Source organism: Lissotriton helveticus, chromosome 12 (genome assembly GCF_964261635.1).
Source record: "Lissotriton helveticus chromosome 12, aLisHel1.1, whole genome shotgun sequence".
NCBI classification, from domain to species: domain Eukaryota; kingdom Metazoa; phylum Chordata; class Amphibia; order Caudata; family Salamandridae; genus Lissotriton; species Lissotriton helveticus.
The window spans coordinates 214,268,465-214,283,689 of NC_136073.1; the positions used below are offsets into that span (position 1 = coordinate 214,268,465).

General features: G+C 44.4%; 1 protein-coding gene across 1 annotated transcript in view; it reads right to left on the reverse strand.

Moving 5' to 3' along the window:
• The window catches only part of WFDC1 (WAP four-disulfide core domain 1), a 293,650-nt gene that overhangs the window by 156,933 nt on the left and 121,492 nt on the right, over positions 1 to 15,225 (reverse strand). The window contains exon 2 of the mRNA XM_078669220.1: positions 3,500 to 3,695. Within this exon, the coding sequence (XP_078525346.1) occupies positions 3,500 to 3,695 (196 nt within the window). The remainder of the gene's footprint in view (positions 1 to 3,499; positions 3,696 to 15,225) is intronic.

Sequence of the window (15,225 nt, forward strand, 5' to 3'; positions counted from 1 at the left end):
TGTGGCTCAGGGTCATAGAGCATACCAAGTATGCATTGTTTCAACCATCTGCTAGTGTCTCAACATATTTAAATTCAGTGCTGGTTTCTATTAGGCATGGATGAATTTTGATTACGCAAGAGTAGTTTCAGAAATCATGCATTACTCTTGTGATGAGAAATTAACAAAATTACGTGGTTATGCCAGCTTAAGTAACTAAAAGTAATTTGGGGGGAAAATCCTACTGCTGGAGCACAGCAACAATGATCTAAGAGAATTCAAAGAGCTGCTGTCTACTGCTGTTCATGTTCTGTAGCATTTAGGGCTATTTTCTTAGCATAAATTGAATCCTCAGGCCCACTTTGGTCGCAAAAGTGGATGTTTTGCCAAGAAATAGAGCTAAATTACACATAATAACAACTAATTTTGCTATAATTACGAGTAATTCTGATAGAGAGAATTACGCCAGTTGCGCCCACTCTTTGTTTCTATGCACTGGGTACGTGTGGCAAATGTCTGCTTTTTCCTATACATTATTGGTGCTATAAGACAGCAGCTCTGAGAGATAGCAAGATAATATTTTTTAATAGGCCTACCAACTGGCAGTGCTTCCCCTGGGGAATTCTTCAATAATGTGCTGGGTTTCATAAAAAAAATGTTGCTTACTGTTCTCCTTCAATGCGTAGCTAGTGCCTGCCATGGATCTGTTCAAAAGGAAGGAGATGTGGTGTATTGACCAGAGCTGCCAACGTTGGAACTGGGCAACCAGGTTCAAATCCCGGCTTTTGCTGCACATCCTGTGATTCTGGTCAAATCGCTTAAACTGCTTGTGCCTCAAAATGTAATGTAAAGCGCTCTAATGCCCTCAGTCCACGTTTTGACTCATTTTTGTGTTTATGTTATACTGCATAGGCCAATGAACCATGTAAAAAAAATATATATATTTTTTTGTTTTTACACGGTTCATTGGCCTATGCAGCATTTCAGGCTAATAGCATAATAATTACTTATTATTTAAACAAGCAGAGTGCTTAGTGGGCATACTTTGTTAAATCACAATATTTTGAAATCAAAATGCTTTAGACTGCACCATGCTTTGTGGCTATTGATTGTTATACAAGTCTATAAAAGTGCTTTGTCTATGTGTTATTTTCAATTGTTGGTGGTGTGAGGTAGCCTCACAGGCTAATATTAGTTCATTGATTACTCATGTTGTAAAGCAGTCAGTTTTCTTTCTTTTATTTTTTACATATTTCGAAATGTGTTGCTTATTGCCTATAATTTAAAAAAAAACTATATAACAAAATTGCACGCTTGTCAAGGTTAAGATTTATAGATTTTACCTATGCCTTTTATACATATGCTGTAGTTAAAATGCCATGTTGAGTGAATGGTTTAGATAAGGCATATTGCTGATTAGATCAACAACCAATCGGTTACATTTTTCCCCGTATGTGCTATTTTGATAATGCATTTCAACAAACTGTTCCTCTAGAGGGTAGAAAGGAATTAAATGGAAATGAATATACATCAGCACTCGCCGAACATAGCATCCTATTGGTTCCAGGGGAAACTGGAACACTTCAGGCTTGTTTGTCTACAACTTCATATATCTATCTATACCACCTACTTCACTCAAATTAGAGAAGCATCTGAAACACGTCTTACTTAAACCTTTGACATTTAGCTAACCTGGATGGCACACCTTACTCCTTGTGAAAAGAAACCTTAACATACACATTTTAACAAGCAGAATAAATCAAAGCAACCTCAGGCGATGTACCCACGAACGGAAACAGTGGAACATTCTTATTCAAACACTTGAGAGTTTAATAAGCATATTATTGACGGAGAAATAAAATTAGTGAAAAAGTGCTTGTCCACTATTTATTTGTTTGTACATTTTATATAGCGCCAGCCAGACCCGAAGGTTTCAGAGTGCATCACATGGTCGTGAGCGAATCCTGTGAATCAGGAACACCATAAACATATGAGGCGAGACTCAATAGATAATAGTACCTAACAAAAGCACAGTGACAGAAACCATGATAACAACTTCAAGAGGATCGGTAGACAGCAGAAGCAAACAAGCAAATAGCCAACTATGACATAGGTTTCAGTCCTGAGCACGAGGATACTAAACCCGGATCAGGAGGTCTAAGAATGAAATTATTTGTTGAGGAGTTGTTTCAGGTCTCTTTTGAAGCCAGAGAAGGAGAGGTTGCATCGCAGGTTGCTAGGTAGAGAGTTCCATATGCTTGGAGCATTTTCAGAAAAGAAGCGAGACTTAGTAGATGATTTTTATTAGATTGGGAGGGAGGAGCAAGAGTGTGTTGGAGCTTCTCAAGATCTAAAAATCCCTGCTTTCGTAAGCTTGTTTTCTAAGTAGTTAGGCGAATGAGAGTGAAGGGCATTGTGGATGGTACAGGCAGTCTTGTAAGTACACCCTCCTTCGGTAGGAAGCAAGTTGAGGCTCTTGAGAGCAGGAGTGATGTGTTCAAACCATTTGACATCAGTAATGAGCCGGGCCGCCATGTTTAGAACTGATCTAAGGGGGGCCAAGGTGAGATTTTGGCGTGATGCAGGCAGTCTTGTAAGTACATCTTCCTTCGATAGGAAGCCAGTTGAGGCTCTTGAGAGCAGGATTGATGTGTTCAAACAGTTTGACATAAATAAAGAGCTGGGCTGCCATGTTTAGAACTGCTCTAAGGGGGGCGAAGAAAGATTTAGGCGTATGCGCCACAGATAGTGGCAACAGCACAACTGAATAGCCTTTCTTAACGTATGTAGTCTATGAAGTTGCCAATGTTTTATAACCAAGGAGAAAAGACTGTGTTTCGCCCTTCTTATATACTTCTGGACTTCATCAGAAAAGTTGCGTTAATTCACATTTTGTACATATTTGCACCTCAAACATTAAGTGACGGAGCTCCTAATAATTATAACCTAACACTTGAAGTTTCCATGTGTCTTAGAAGTGCCCAACCATATCTAATGGGACTTTAAGTAACACAGACGTTTGAGGCCCAGCAATCATCCCCTAACATCTTACATCCATTTAGTCCAATCTCAAAACTCTGTGATAATCTAGTTTTACAGCAAGTACATTTAAGACTTGGTACCTGGTACATAACTGTCCGGCTGGACCAGTACCTTTGCACTAAGGTGTTGCAAGAAAACGTAGCAGGCCTGCCTAGTTATCAGATTAGCTGTCTATGCATAAGTAGTGGTCACTTGTAAATGTTTCCACACAGTGGAGTCATTAATCCTCTACTCTCCTTAATGGAGCATCACACATCATGTGTCTGTAAGGGACAGTTTAAAAATAAACCTGTCTTCTCTTGACACAACCAATTGAGTATTTAGACTTAATTTAAATGTCACTGCAAGTCTGTATTGTATACTGCACCCTGAACTTTGCCTTCAACAAATGCAGGTTTCTCAAAAAATTCAGATTTTCATGTGAACCACCTGGGTGGGGTTTTTACTGACTCACCTGGTGTGGGCTCTACTGACTCACCTGGTGGGGGTTGTACTGATTCCAGACATGCGTAGATGCACCCGTTGAAGCAACACCGCTTGTGTCTTTCGCACTCCGAGTCTGACCTACAACTGGGCACTTCGCACGCCCTCTCCGGTAGGGTTTGCGGAGGAGGGGGGCATCGGTCATTCTTCTGGTAGTGCGAGTTATGTGCGTGAAGGGGGTATTCATAATCCTATCAAAAGATGAAATAAAAAGATACATAAAAATACATTTAAAAAAACAAGATGCCAACTATGATCATAAGCACACACACCTGCCTTCTAATGATAGATTTGTGTAGTTTTCCCATCTCTTCATTTCTCTTACAAATATATCTTGCAGAATACTGACGATTAAGTTGCCTGTCAGTGCTCCAAGACAGCACTGGCATAGACAAACACTGCATTTAACATAAACAGGAAAGTAGTTAACAGTATTTTGAAATATAACTGGCTCCTAAGTAATATAATGAGTTGCAGGTGTTCATCTCATAACATAGGCCTTCTCAAACAAAACAAAAAAATCCTGAAAGCGTTTTTTCAAAATACGAAGTCTATTTTCGTGTAATCAAAGCCTCACTTCACACCCAACTCATTGCTTAAATTACTGCACATAGAAAAACAAGGCTCATAAACAAATCCCACGTTTGATTGTGAACTGAATACAGATGTTTTTCGTGAAATGAATGCAGTTGTCAAAGGTGTCAGACTGCGGCTCGCCAGACTTCAGAAAGTTCTCCCACTGCTGCCAACCGGCCAAAGCATGGAACTGACAAGAGCCTTGGCTAATGCAACATCATGCACAGTTATTGGTCTTCTGCAGGAAAGCAAGAGGTACGAAGGCTAAACAAGCAGGAATCTGATTTATCACCGCTTTTATCCGTTCTCTGCGTGGGTGAAATGGGTTCATGCATAATGACAAAAGTTGCTTGAGTATAGTTCAGACTTTGACAATACAACCACATGAAACATCCCTAAAAAACCCTCTAAGGGTTCCTGGTCAGCATAATTGATGGTCCTTTACACCATTGTACAAGCCCTTTTGGGGCTAGGGTGTCCGCCTCCCTCCAGGACATTTCGGACACTGTTTCTAGTCCTGTACTTGTGCGATAACCTAGGGCATGCTGGGTGTTGTAGTCTTGTTTTGTTTGCATTGAATTATTTAGAGAAACACGCCTGAAAATATTTATGTGTAGGTGAAACTTTCATGGTAGGATACAGTGTCTGTAATGACCTGGAGTGAGGTGGCCACACTCATCACTAAAACAAAAAAGATGATGGACGGAATGTTGCACAATGGCAAAACATTCACCCCCAGTCACAGATCTGGGTTTAAACATGGCAGTTCGGGCTGGACTGTTCCCATGAGGCACAGGGCCAAGACTGATTTGCATATGGCCATGTCTGAGCTGGGGTGGCTTGGTGAGCAAAATAACGATGGGTTAAACCCAGATCTGTGACTGGGGGTGAATGTTTTACCATTGTGCAACATTCCGTCCATCATCTTGTGTGTTTTGCTGTTCACCCTATGCGGGAAGGGTATGCCCAGACGTGGGTCCCGTGCTCACTACGCCACTGGAGTCAAGCTATCCTGGCTGAAGACGGCTGATAGCCAGAAACCAGTCCTAGGATGCTTGATTCCGGTCCAGGGAAGACATGGCTTGGTAGTTCCGGCTGGACTGTTCCCATGAGGCACAGGGCCAACACTGATTTGCATATGGCCATGTCTGAACTGGGGTGGCTTGGTGAGCAAAATAACGAAGGATTAAACCCAGATCTGTGACTGGGGGTGAATGTTTTGCCATTGTGCAACATTCCGTCCATCATCTTGTGTGTTTTGTTGTTCACCCTCATCACTAGAAATAAACATTACACCATCATAAACTTTTGATCAGCAACAGCATGCTCATGATCCCCAAACATACTTTCAAGCGGTTGACGCTTGGAGAGAGATCTGGGTCAGTCCAGAGTCTGATACTAGAGAATTTATTGAACCTTGCCTGACAATGGAACCAAACCACGTCCACTTCATGAAAAGGAAGCATAATCAACAGTTACACTTTTTTTTAAAACTAAACTAGTCACAGATTAGTGGTCACAATTATAGACTGTCCGCTGGATCCCTACTTATTTCTGACTAGACTCTCATTTCCCCAATCCCTCCACTAGCACACAAACCCTGCAGCATGCCAATCCTAGTGCCCTGAAGTGATTGAAAGGAGGCCTGCAGTGCATTATATAATGTCTAAATAAACAATTTTAGTCTCTATAACATAGGTTAAAAATCTACGTTTTCTGTGAGATTGGTGTATCCGGTTCCCAAAAGATAACATATAAGTCACAACCCTGGCCTGCCCTACTGAATGATTCCTCGGTTGACTGATCACTGTCTGACTGAGTGACTAGCTGACTCATTAAATAGCAGGGCAGACCTGGATATTCTGCCACTCTGGCATTTCCCCGATAGACTGCAGGTTAGGGGGCTTTTTGTAGGGCTGGTCGGGCTGCCATGGCTCCACCACGCCCCCATAGCGCCATTCTACACACAGCCTCCTGGAGTGACGGGCTGGTGTGAGATATTTTGACATGGTTGATTTCGGTTTCAAGCCTGCCTATTGAATAGATCAAAGAAATGTCTTGGCCTTGGGTAGCAGAGGACACCAGATTAACCCTAAAAAATGGAAAAGGAGCAAGTGTTGCTTTCTATGGGATTGGTTGACCGTGACATGTTGATCTACATTTTTTGCATCATTTGCTCGAATCTAAGCCACCTCCCTTGCAAGGTTCTAATCCTTCCCCAACCACTTAACCCAACTCCAGATGGCATTTTTACCAGGGAGCTGCAGCCATTTTTTGAATCAGGATGCTTGGTAGGAGTCCTAAAAGAATCCTGGTGTTACTGAATTAATAAAGGGGAGAGGAGTTAGCCTAACGGCTAGGGCGGGCGACCTGGAATCTGGGGAACTGGGGGGTATATTATCAAGGTAGGCGAAATTAAATTAGCGCCGCTTTTGCGGCCGGCCGCAAAGCGGCGATAATTTCATCGCCCTATTAGCAAGCTGTTGCTAACATCAGTTAGCGACATCTTTTAGGTTATATTGAGCGGTTTGGGTCCCGCTTTGTATGTCAGTGATATTTATCGCTAATGACATGCAAAGTGGGTGTACCCAACCAGTTAGTGACTGAAAGCAGTCGCTAACGTCGCTATCGCCTATTAGCAAGGCAGGCGTAGCGCTAAAAAACTTTGCGCTAAGCGCGAATATCGCTAAAAACTAACGTCTGCTCAGACCAGTTCTTAACCTGTATATCCAATGGTAGGTGGATATTCAGGTTAAGACCCTATTGGCATTAATGCCTGAATATCGCTGGTTTTCCAGGGATATTCACGCATTTCGCTGCTATCGCCGGATATTTTATCACATTGGAGATAAACATTACTAATAGCACGTTATCTCTGCAATAAAATCCGGCGATAAATTTTTTTCCGCTAAGCTTCTTTAGCGATACATATCGCTAGTTGTTGATAATATGCCCCTGGATTCGAGTCTCGGCAACGACCCTGAACATCCTGTGATTCTGGGCAAATCACATAATCTCCCCGTGCCCAACTAAAATCAATAAAAAATTAATTTGTCCTCATATAATGCAACTGGTGCTATGTGAAGTGCTCTGATACCCGATTTGGATCAAGTTTGTTCTATATAAAAAACTATAAATAAAATTTAAAAAGTGCACCAAATGAACAAAATCTAGGTGGGGAACATGAATTTACGGAGATTATTTCTGAGACTGATTACATGAGACCTTTTGTGCAAAAATGAGGCTAAATGGTTTATCAGAATGCAGTATTCTAAATATCTGGATAAATTGTGTTAATTTTGTATTCAAAGATAACTTAGAGTGGCGTTAGACTCTTATGCACACCTGCATAAAATAAATGTATATTGGTTTGTTTTGCTCACTCTACTTTGAAAGTTGCTATCCACCAACTTCCACAATTAAAATGCCCAAATGAGCCCCATTTTAAATAGTTGTGAGATTTAAAAAGGATCTACATATTACATTGATGTCTTCCATATAGCTTTTTCTTCCCCCTCTATAGGAGCTGCAGAGCACAAGAGTGACAAACATTTGTTAGCAATGCCACTTCTTTGAAGCCACACTTAGATATAAATGACAAGCACATATGCAGTGACTTGATAAAAGTTGTTCTCTGGGTTTGCCTCAATTACCACTGACCTGTGACTTCCTTTGAACAAACTGCTCATATTGCTGTCAAAAGAGGAGTGACCGAATTTCCTCATTGTTTTCCATGAGCTGTGTGAACTCACCCCAGGTCTGGGGGTGCAGCAGCACCCCTAGATCCAGTATCCAGGGTTGTGACACACATTAACCACACAGTTCCCCAAGGATCCTCCCCACTGCTCTTCGGCCACTCATACATGGCCATCCACACCAGTCTGCTGGATCCCCACATCAATCATTGCCTGTAGGTGAATGACACCCAGATCTACTGGGAGTGGGAAGAGGGGTGTGGGACCTAACACCAAGTCAGTGGCGTAGCTAGACCTACTGTCACCCAGGGTGGCCCCTAAGTTTTCCACCTGGTTCAGGTAAGAGCAGGAGGGGTTGGCGGCGGCTGTTGAGAGGAGGTGAGGGGGTTGTGGGGAATGGGGCTGACGGATGACTTGTTCTCAGGAGTGGGCGTATGTTGGTAGTCAACAGACACGACTTGCTCACCTCCACCCCCCGCCCCCCCCCCCCCTTAGTTACGCCACTGCATGAAGTGGCAAACTGTATGAAGGAAGGATGGGAATTAAGGCAGCTGACAGCCCCTGTCTTGGTCATCTTAATAATGACATCCTGTACTTGTGGCCATTTGATCTCCCACCACTCAGTGCTTAATTTGAGTCAGTGGTTTCCGGTGCTCAGCATCAGCACTTAATCATCAGCACCAGTTCTTTTCATGAGCAACAGTTAAGGACAAATTCATTAACATGGAGATTTAGTTATTTGCCCAGAATCACAGGATGTTGAGCTGATCCCGAGAATCAAACCTGGTTCCCCAGGTGTGAAGTTGGCAGCTCTGGCCATTACACCACATCCTCTCCCCACTTTCATGGTTAGTAGTTGGTTCTGTTTCAAGCGGCGCTAACAGGAGAAATGGATTGGTGCAAGCTGCCTTCTGACGAGAACCCTGGCACTTACTCTTTTTTATTTTTTTTTTAATAAATTAACCACTGCTGCCATTTCTGTATAACTATTACTGATCTGGCTGCTTAGGCCCCTCTTGGGCATAAGTAAGTAAGGTGCACATCTTTAGAGTAACATATGACAGTGACCTCTTTGTGGCGTTTGTAGGGAAATGCAAGCTGGGAAGAGACAGATAGTACTCACTTTCAGATAAAGAATGGGAAGTGGTCTATTCCTATGTGCCCTAATTGTGCCTCCAGACTACCAGGTCATTTTAGTTGGCAGTGCATGGACAATAGAGGTTTGGTGTTGGTTTGGCAATGGCACATACATTTTCTTTTTCCAGTTAATCCAGTTTGTAGTGCACCGTGCAGCAAATATGTATATTATTTTGATTTTCATGTTTTTCCTGCTAGTGTAAGGTGCCTATTAAGAGTGGCTTTTTAAACCCCTCACTCTAGCCCACCCCCTTCCCTCCGAAATTACCAACACTCATGGCTATCGGGAACTAACATGGGAGAACTTAATTATTTCCCAATACATGTTTTTGGGGCATAACATGTAGGAATCAGTTTCCTCACCAATTCCAATAAAGTTTATCCACATTATTTCATCAAGACACTTGTCCTGCATTATATGATGGAGTTTACAGGTGAAAAACATTTGACCTGCCATTGAGACTTGCAATCATGATATGCCTGGTAGTTATTTTTATTGCCTTCACTGAGAAAACTGGCCTACATTTGTATAAAATAAGTAAGTATGGGCGAATTTTGCGGATCTGCGGTCCGCGAATTCGCACGAAATCGCAAAAAAGTCTGCGAATTCGTGGATTTTCCAGCGAAATCGCAGATTTTTTTGCGATTTCCATCTACTCAACTGGAGTACTTTCTACTGGCTAATCAGTTAGTGCTACCTCATTGGGTCAATGTATAGTGCTTTTCCTACACTGCAGCTGCGTAAAGGGCCAGAAGATTTGTCTCCACTGACCTTGTGTGCCTGTAACTTTGCCACCACGCCAAAAGGCGCAGAGGTCCCTTGAGTGAGCTGTCCATCATAGTTGGGAAAGGGCGGGAAGACGTTTGATACCGCTAGTGTGTGGTGCAGGGATTCATGAGTGTTCCCATGCCTCTTGTGTATAAAGGGTGAGAGAGCGAGCAGGGCAGCAGGTGAGGAGAAAGCAGCCTCCTGGTCGCAGGAACGGCGATTGCGCTCGAGAAATTCAGGGATGCAAAGACCTCCCTCGGGTATTACAGTTAATTTTCGACTGCAGATATGGGGTTAAAGCACACTTGCCCAGCCTCGACCGTGTTCACTAATGCTTTTGGGCTGATTAAAACGTTACTGAATTTGAGCTTCAACTCGGGCACCTGCTTTATTTATATCTGTAAGTGCTTCCTGTTGAGGTTTAATTTTTGTGACAGGAGCCTCGTGCCAGAATGAATCCTACCCTGCATAGTTATCCACGAAGATGCCACCGTTTAGTGCAATACCTCTACTCAACTGGAGTACTACTGGCTAATCCAGTAAGTGCTACCTCGTTGGGTAAATGATAGTGCTTTTCCTACACTGCAGCTGCGTAGGGCCAGAAGATTTGTCTCCACTGACCATGTGTGCCTGTAACTTTGCCACAGTGCCAAAAGGCGCCGAGGTCCCTTGAGTGAGCTGTCCATCATAGTTGGGAAAGGGCGGGAAGACGTTTGATACCGCTAGTGTGTGGTGCGGGGCTTCTAAGTGTGTTCACATGCCTCTTGTGTATAAAGGGTCAGAGAGCGAGCAGGGCGGCAGGTGAGGAGAAACCAGCCTCCTGGTCACAGGAACGGGGATTGCGCTTGAGAAACTCAAGGATGCAAAGACCTCCCTCGGGTATTACAGATAATTTTCGACGGCAGATATGGGGTTTAAGCACACTTGCCCAGCCTCGACTGTGCTCACTAATGTTTTGGGCTGATTAAAACATTACTGAATTTGAGCTTCTACTCGGGCAGCTGCTTTATTCATATCTGTAAGTGCTTCCTGTTGAGGTTTAATTTTTGGCCCACAGGAAGCACTTACAGAGTTAAGTAAGGCAGGTGCCCGAGTTGAAGCTAACTTTGTAACCATTTTAGAATGGCGCCAGTAAGCACTCTGGCAGCTTGCTGGCGCCATTCTAAAATGGTTACAAAGTTAGCTTCAACTCGAGCACCTGCCTTAACTGTGCTTCTTGGGGCCCAAAAAAAAGAATTGCCGAAAATTCGCAAATTTCGCGAGTGGAGCGGATTTTGCACCCATACTCAAAAATAAGTGCCAGGGTCCTCTTCGGGAGGGCACTGTAGCCTGCACCACCCATTGGCCCTGTCAGCACTGCCATCACAGTAACTACACAGCTACTAATCATCACACTTTTACAAGAGTGACAATTCAGACTGTTAGAGGCCCCAAAAGCTATAGGAATTGCTTGGACAGCAGGTATTAGTTGTTTTTAATGTATATAGAATTAATAAAAACAACTCTTGTTCTGCCTATTTCTAAATCACACACACAGTGCCACCTTGTGGCAGCTGTCGCAAGTGCTGGCTTTGACAATTAAGTGCCAGTGCCAAGCACCAAAAACCGCCACTCAAATCAAGCTCTGGTTTTGAAGATCCAATTACATTTTTTGAGTCTTATGTCCATCATGTTATGTCTTGGCAGAGAAATATGTTCACTAAATGTGTGACTTTGTTCCTAGGACCAGTCCTTTAGCAGTTCATGGTTGAAAACCTGCTTTTTTAAAGCAGGTAAAGAAAACCCTGGTCAGTCATTTTGTGCCCATAACCAAAAACACCAGATATTTAAGCACTTATTTATTTCGGACACTTGATGTTTGGTGTGATGAGTGCATTAGTTTTGCACCATTTGTCATGACAGGGTAAAGTCTAGACCAGGGCGAAATTTTAATTACACCTGCACAATTTGAATTATTTGAAGAATTTCTCATTATGCATATTACCTGAAATTCTGCCACTATGCCAGATTGTGTAATTATGTGCCATTTGTGATAACAAGGTACTGCAAATGCACCAGCCGCATCAAACAGTTACTACAAATACACACGAACTACAGAACACGAATGGCTGTTTATCATTGTATTTTGTTTTTTTGAACTGTTACTGCAGAATGCATCCTTGCGTCAAAACTGATACAAGGACACATTTTGCACAAAAATATAGCAATAAAGGATGGATTCGCATTTTACGTAATTACCCGTAATTTCACTAAATTGTGTGCGATCACATGAAGGCAGATTACGCAAGTTACACACACCCCTTCATGTTCCATGTTCTACTGTTTTGTTTTTTGTGTATTATAGGAAATTGTGTCATTAGTTGTGTGGCCTGCACAAGTAATTGGTCTACAATATCCCATTACTGGGAACCAAGCACTACATGTGGTGCTTAAATCTCTCAAGGTAGCAAAGCAGTGCAGTCCAAGGCCCACTCAGGGGCGGTGATGTGAGCTAGTAAGTACTATTCACTGGCACGCAATAACACTCAATAAATGATTGTCGAGCCAGTGCTTTTTCATTGGAAAAAGGAAATGTAATTATTATTTTTTTTTTTTACTTTTTATTGTTTTTAAAACAAGATAACAAAAGAACAATACAAAACAAGGCAATACAGTAAAAACGGGCCATCACGTGGATTGTGGGGGGGGGTACATAGAGAGTCAAACGGTAGTGCAATCAATAATTGGAGGGGGGGGGAGAGGGGGGGGGGGAAGAGACCAAAATATACACAAAGCAATTATATTCCTGCGAAGGAAACGTCAGGTTGGGAGGAAGACAAATCATCATCAAATTTCGACATTGGGGGAGTACATATATCTCCACGGTATGCGTTCCATTGGGTCCACACTTTCCCCCACTTGCCCGGCTTGCCACGGGAAACATACACAGTTTTTTCTCGAAACATGCACCAATTCATGTTTTGTGTCCACCCCAGTAGTGTCGGTGGCCTCTGAGCGCCCCACAATTGGGCAATATCACGCTTGGCTACCATGTTGCCCAAGGTCGCCCAACGGAGCTGCGCTTGATTGTAGTCATTCGGCTCCCAAACGTTCAACAAACATCTTCGCGCTTCAGGCAACAACCGCACTCCCGTGACCTCACTCATTACTTCATGCACGCGGTTCCAATAACGTAGGACAGCAGGGCATTCCCAGATAATATGAAGGAACGTAGCCACCATACCGCATCCGCGCCTGCACAATCCATCCATCGAAAATCCCATTCGAACCAGACGTGGGCCAGTCACATACACCCTGTGCAAAATTTTTAATTGAACGAACTGGAGACGTGCCGGGATAGCCACTTCCTTCGGGGAAGAAAGAGCGGACTGCCAGTCTTCATCATCGAGTTCTAGACCATCTCCGGTCCACAACCCTCGAAGACTATCTAGTAGATCAGTCCTGGTATTGATCAACTTTTCATAAATTAGCGAAATCGTGCTATCAGGAACGTGGCCATCCAGAATCCGATCCTCGAGCGGGGACGCCTCCGGCACATCCGAGCCCAGTGGAAAAACAGACAAGACCGCATGCCGGACTTGCGCATATCTAAAAAAGTCCTTATCATTCAGCCCATACTCAACTTTCAGTTCCTCAAACGTCTTGACCCTGTCCTTGATCCATACGTCACCTACCCTACTGATCCCGATCATGTCCCACCGATCAAATCCCTTCGATTGCCAAAGGGAGCCCAGTTTATCCGAAGCATATAGTGGGGTAGCCCGGGTCGGCCTGTCAGCCCATCCCGTGGCCGCCGTAGCTCTACGCCACACCTGCACTGCTGTTTTAGTGGGGCCAGTAAGAGGCCCGCCAGCTGATTTCGCATAGAGAGCCCTATTGTAGTCCCCACCGGGTAGCAACCATCTGTCCATAGCAAAGGCCGGGTTTAGTGGGGAAGTGTAGGTGCCATGGTTGATGGCCCCCAATTGAGAGGCCCAGTAATAGCGACGAATGTCCGAATGTCCGGGAGAGCAATGCCACCGTCGTACCAAGGGAGTGTAAGCTTCGAGAGGGCGATGCGAGGATGGCCCCCCCATACCAATTGCCGCTGTAGACTCTCAATCTCACGAAAATAATCCGCCGGCACTACATCAAGCGTGTTTTGAAGCGCATAAAGGAATCGGGGGAGCGACATCATCTTAAACAACGCAGCTCGTCCCAAGGGAGAAAGGGGGAGTCCGCTCCAAGTCCCAACATCCGCCCGAAGGCGTCTGAGAGGGGGCAGCAGATTGCGCTCATACCGAAGTGTGGGGTCCAAGGAGACAAAGATTCCCAGATACTTGAAACCATCTAGTACCACCGGAATAGGACAATCACGGGGCAGGAGAGGAATATCACCGGAGAGAACATAAACGCAAGATTTAGACCAATTTATAACTAAGCCGGAATTTTTACGGAAAGAATTCAAAACGTCGAAAAGGACGATTAACGACCTTCGGGGCGACGTGAGGTACAAAAGGATATCATCTGCATACAGAGATATACGGTCTTCAAATTCCGAAGACCATCGAATGCCCTTCATGGACGGTTCCCTTCACAGCCAAGCAGCCAGTGGCTCTAAAGCAAGGGCAAACAAGAGCGGGGACAGCGGACAGCCCTGGCGCGTACCTCTACCAAGAGCAAAGGAGGCCGAGACACGTCCATTCACCACCACCTGGGCTAAGGGATCAGCATAAAGCAATCGAACCCAACGGATAAAGGTGGGCCCAAACCCGAATTTGGAAAGGACCGCCCAAAGATAGGGCCATTCAATCGTGTCAAACGCCATGGTGGCGTCCAAAGACGCCAAGATGGCCGACTCTCTCAATGTCCCCGCTCGCGCGAGGACTCCATGCAAGCGTCGAAGATTAAGCGCCGTATTGCGATGTGGTATAAATCCGGACTGGTCCGGATGAACCAGATCGCCTATAACAGCCACCAGACGATTAGCAAGAACTTTGGCCAGGATCTTGGGTTCAGCATTTATTAGGGAAATAGGCCTGTACGATTCGCAACGATCACGCGGTTTGCCCTCTTTATGAATAACCACTATGGAGGCCAATCTCTGGTCAGGGGGAAGACACCCTTCCGCCAGTGATTCCAAAAACATAGATCGCATATATGGTGCCAGCACATCCGGACGGAGCTTGTAAAGTTCTATGGGGAGTCCATTAGGGCCCGAGGCCTTCCCGGAGCGGATCGAACGGATAGCGGTCGCAACCTCATCCGCCGTGGGCGGAGCCTCCAGCAGGTCCCTCTCAGAATCAGACAAGCATGGTAGCGAAATATCGCGTAAAAGCATGTGAGAGTCCTGTTCCGGTCTATCGGACACAGGGGAGTACACTGCCCGAAAGTGATCGGCGAACCTCTCAACAATCGCAGCAGGGTCTGTGATATTGGCACCACTCTCATCAACTACAACAGGAACCACTCGACTCGCACATTCTCTCCTATCTAACCAAGCAAGCAACTTCCCAGCCTTATCTCCCACATCATACAGGCGTCCCTGCTGTTCACGACTCATCT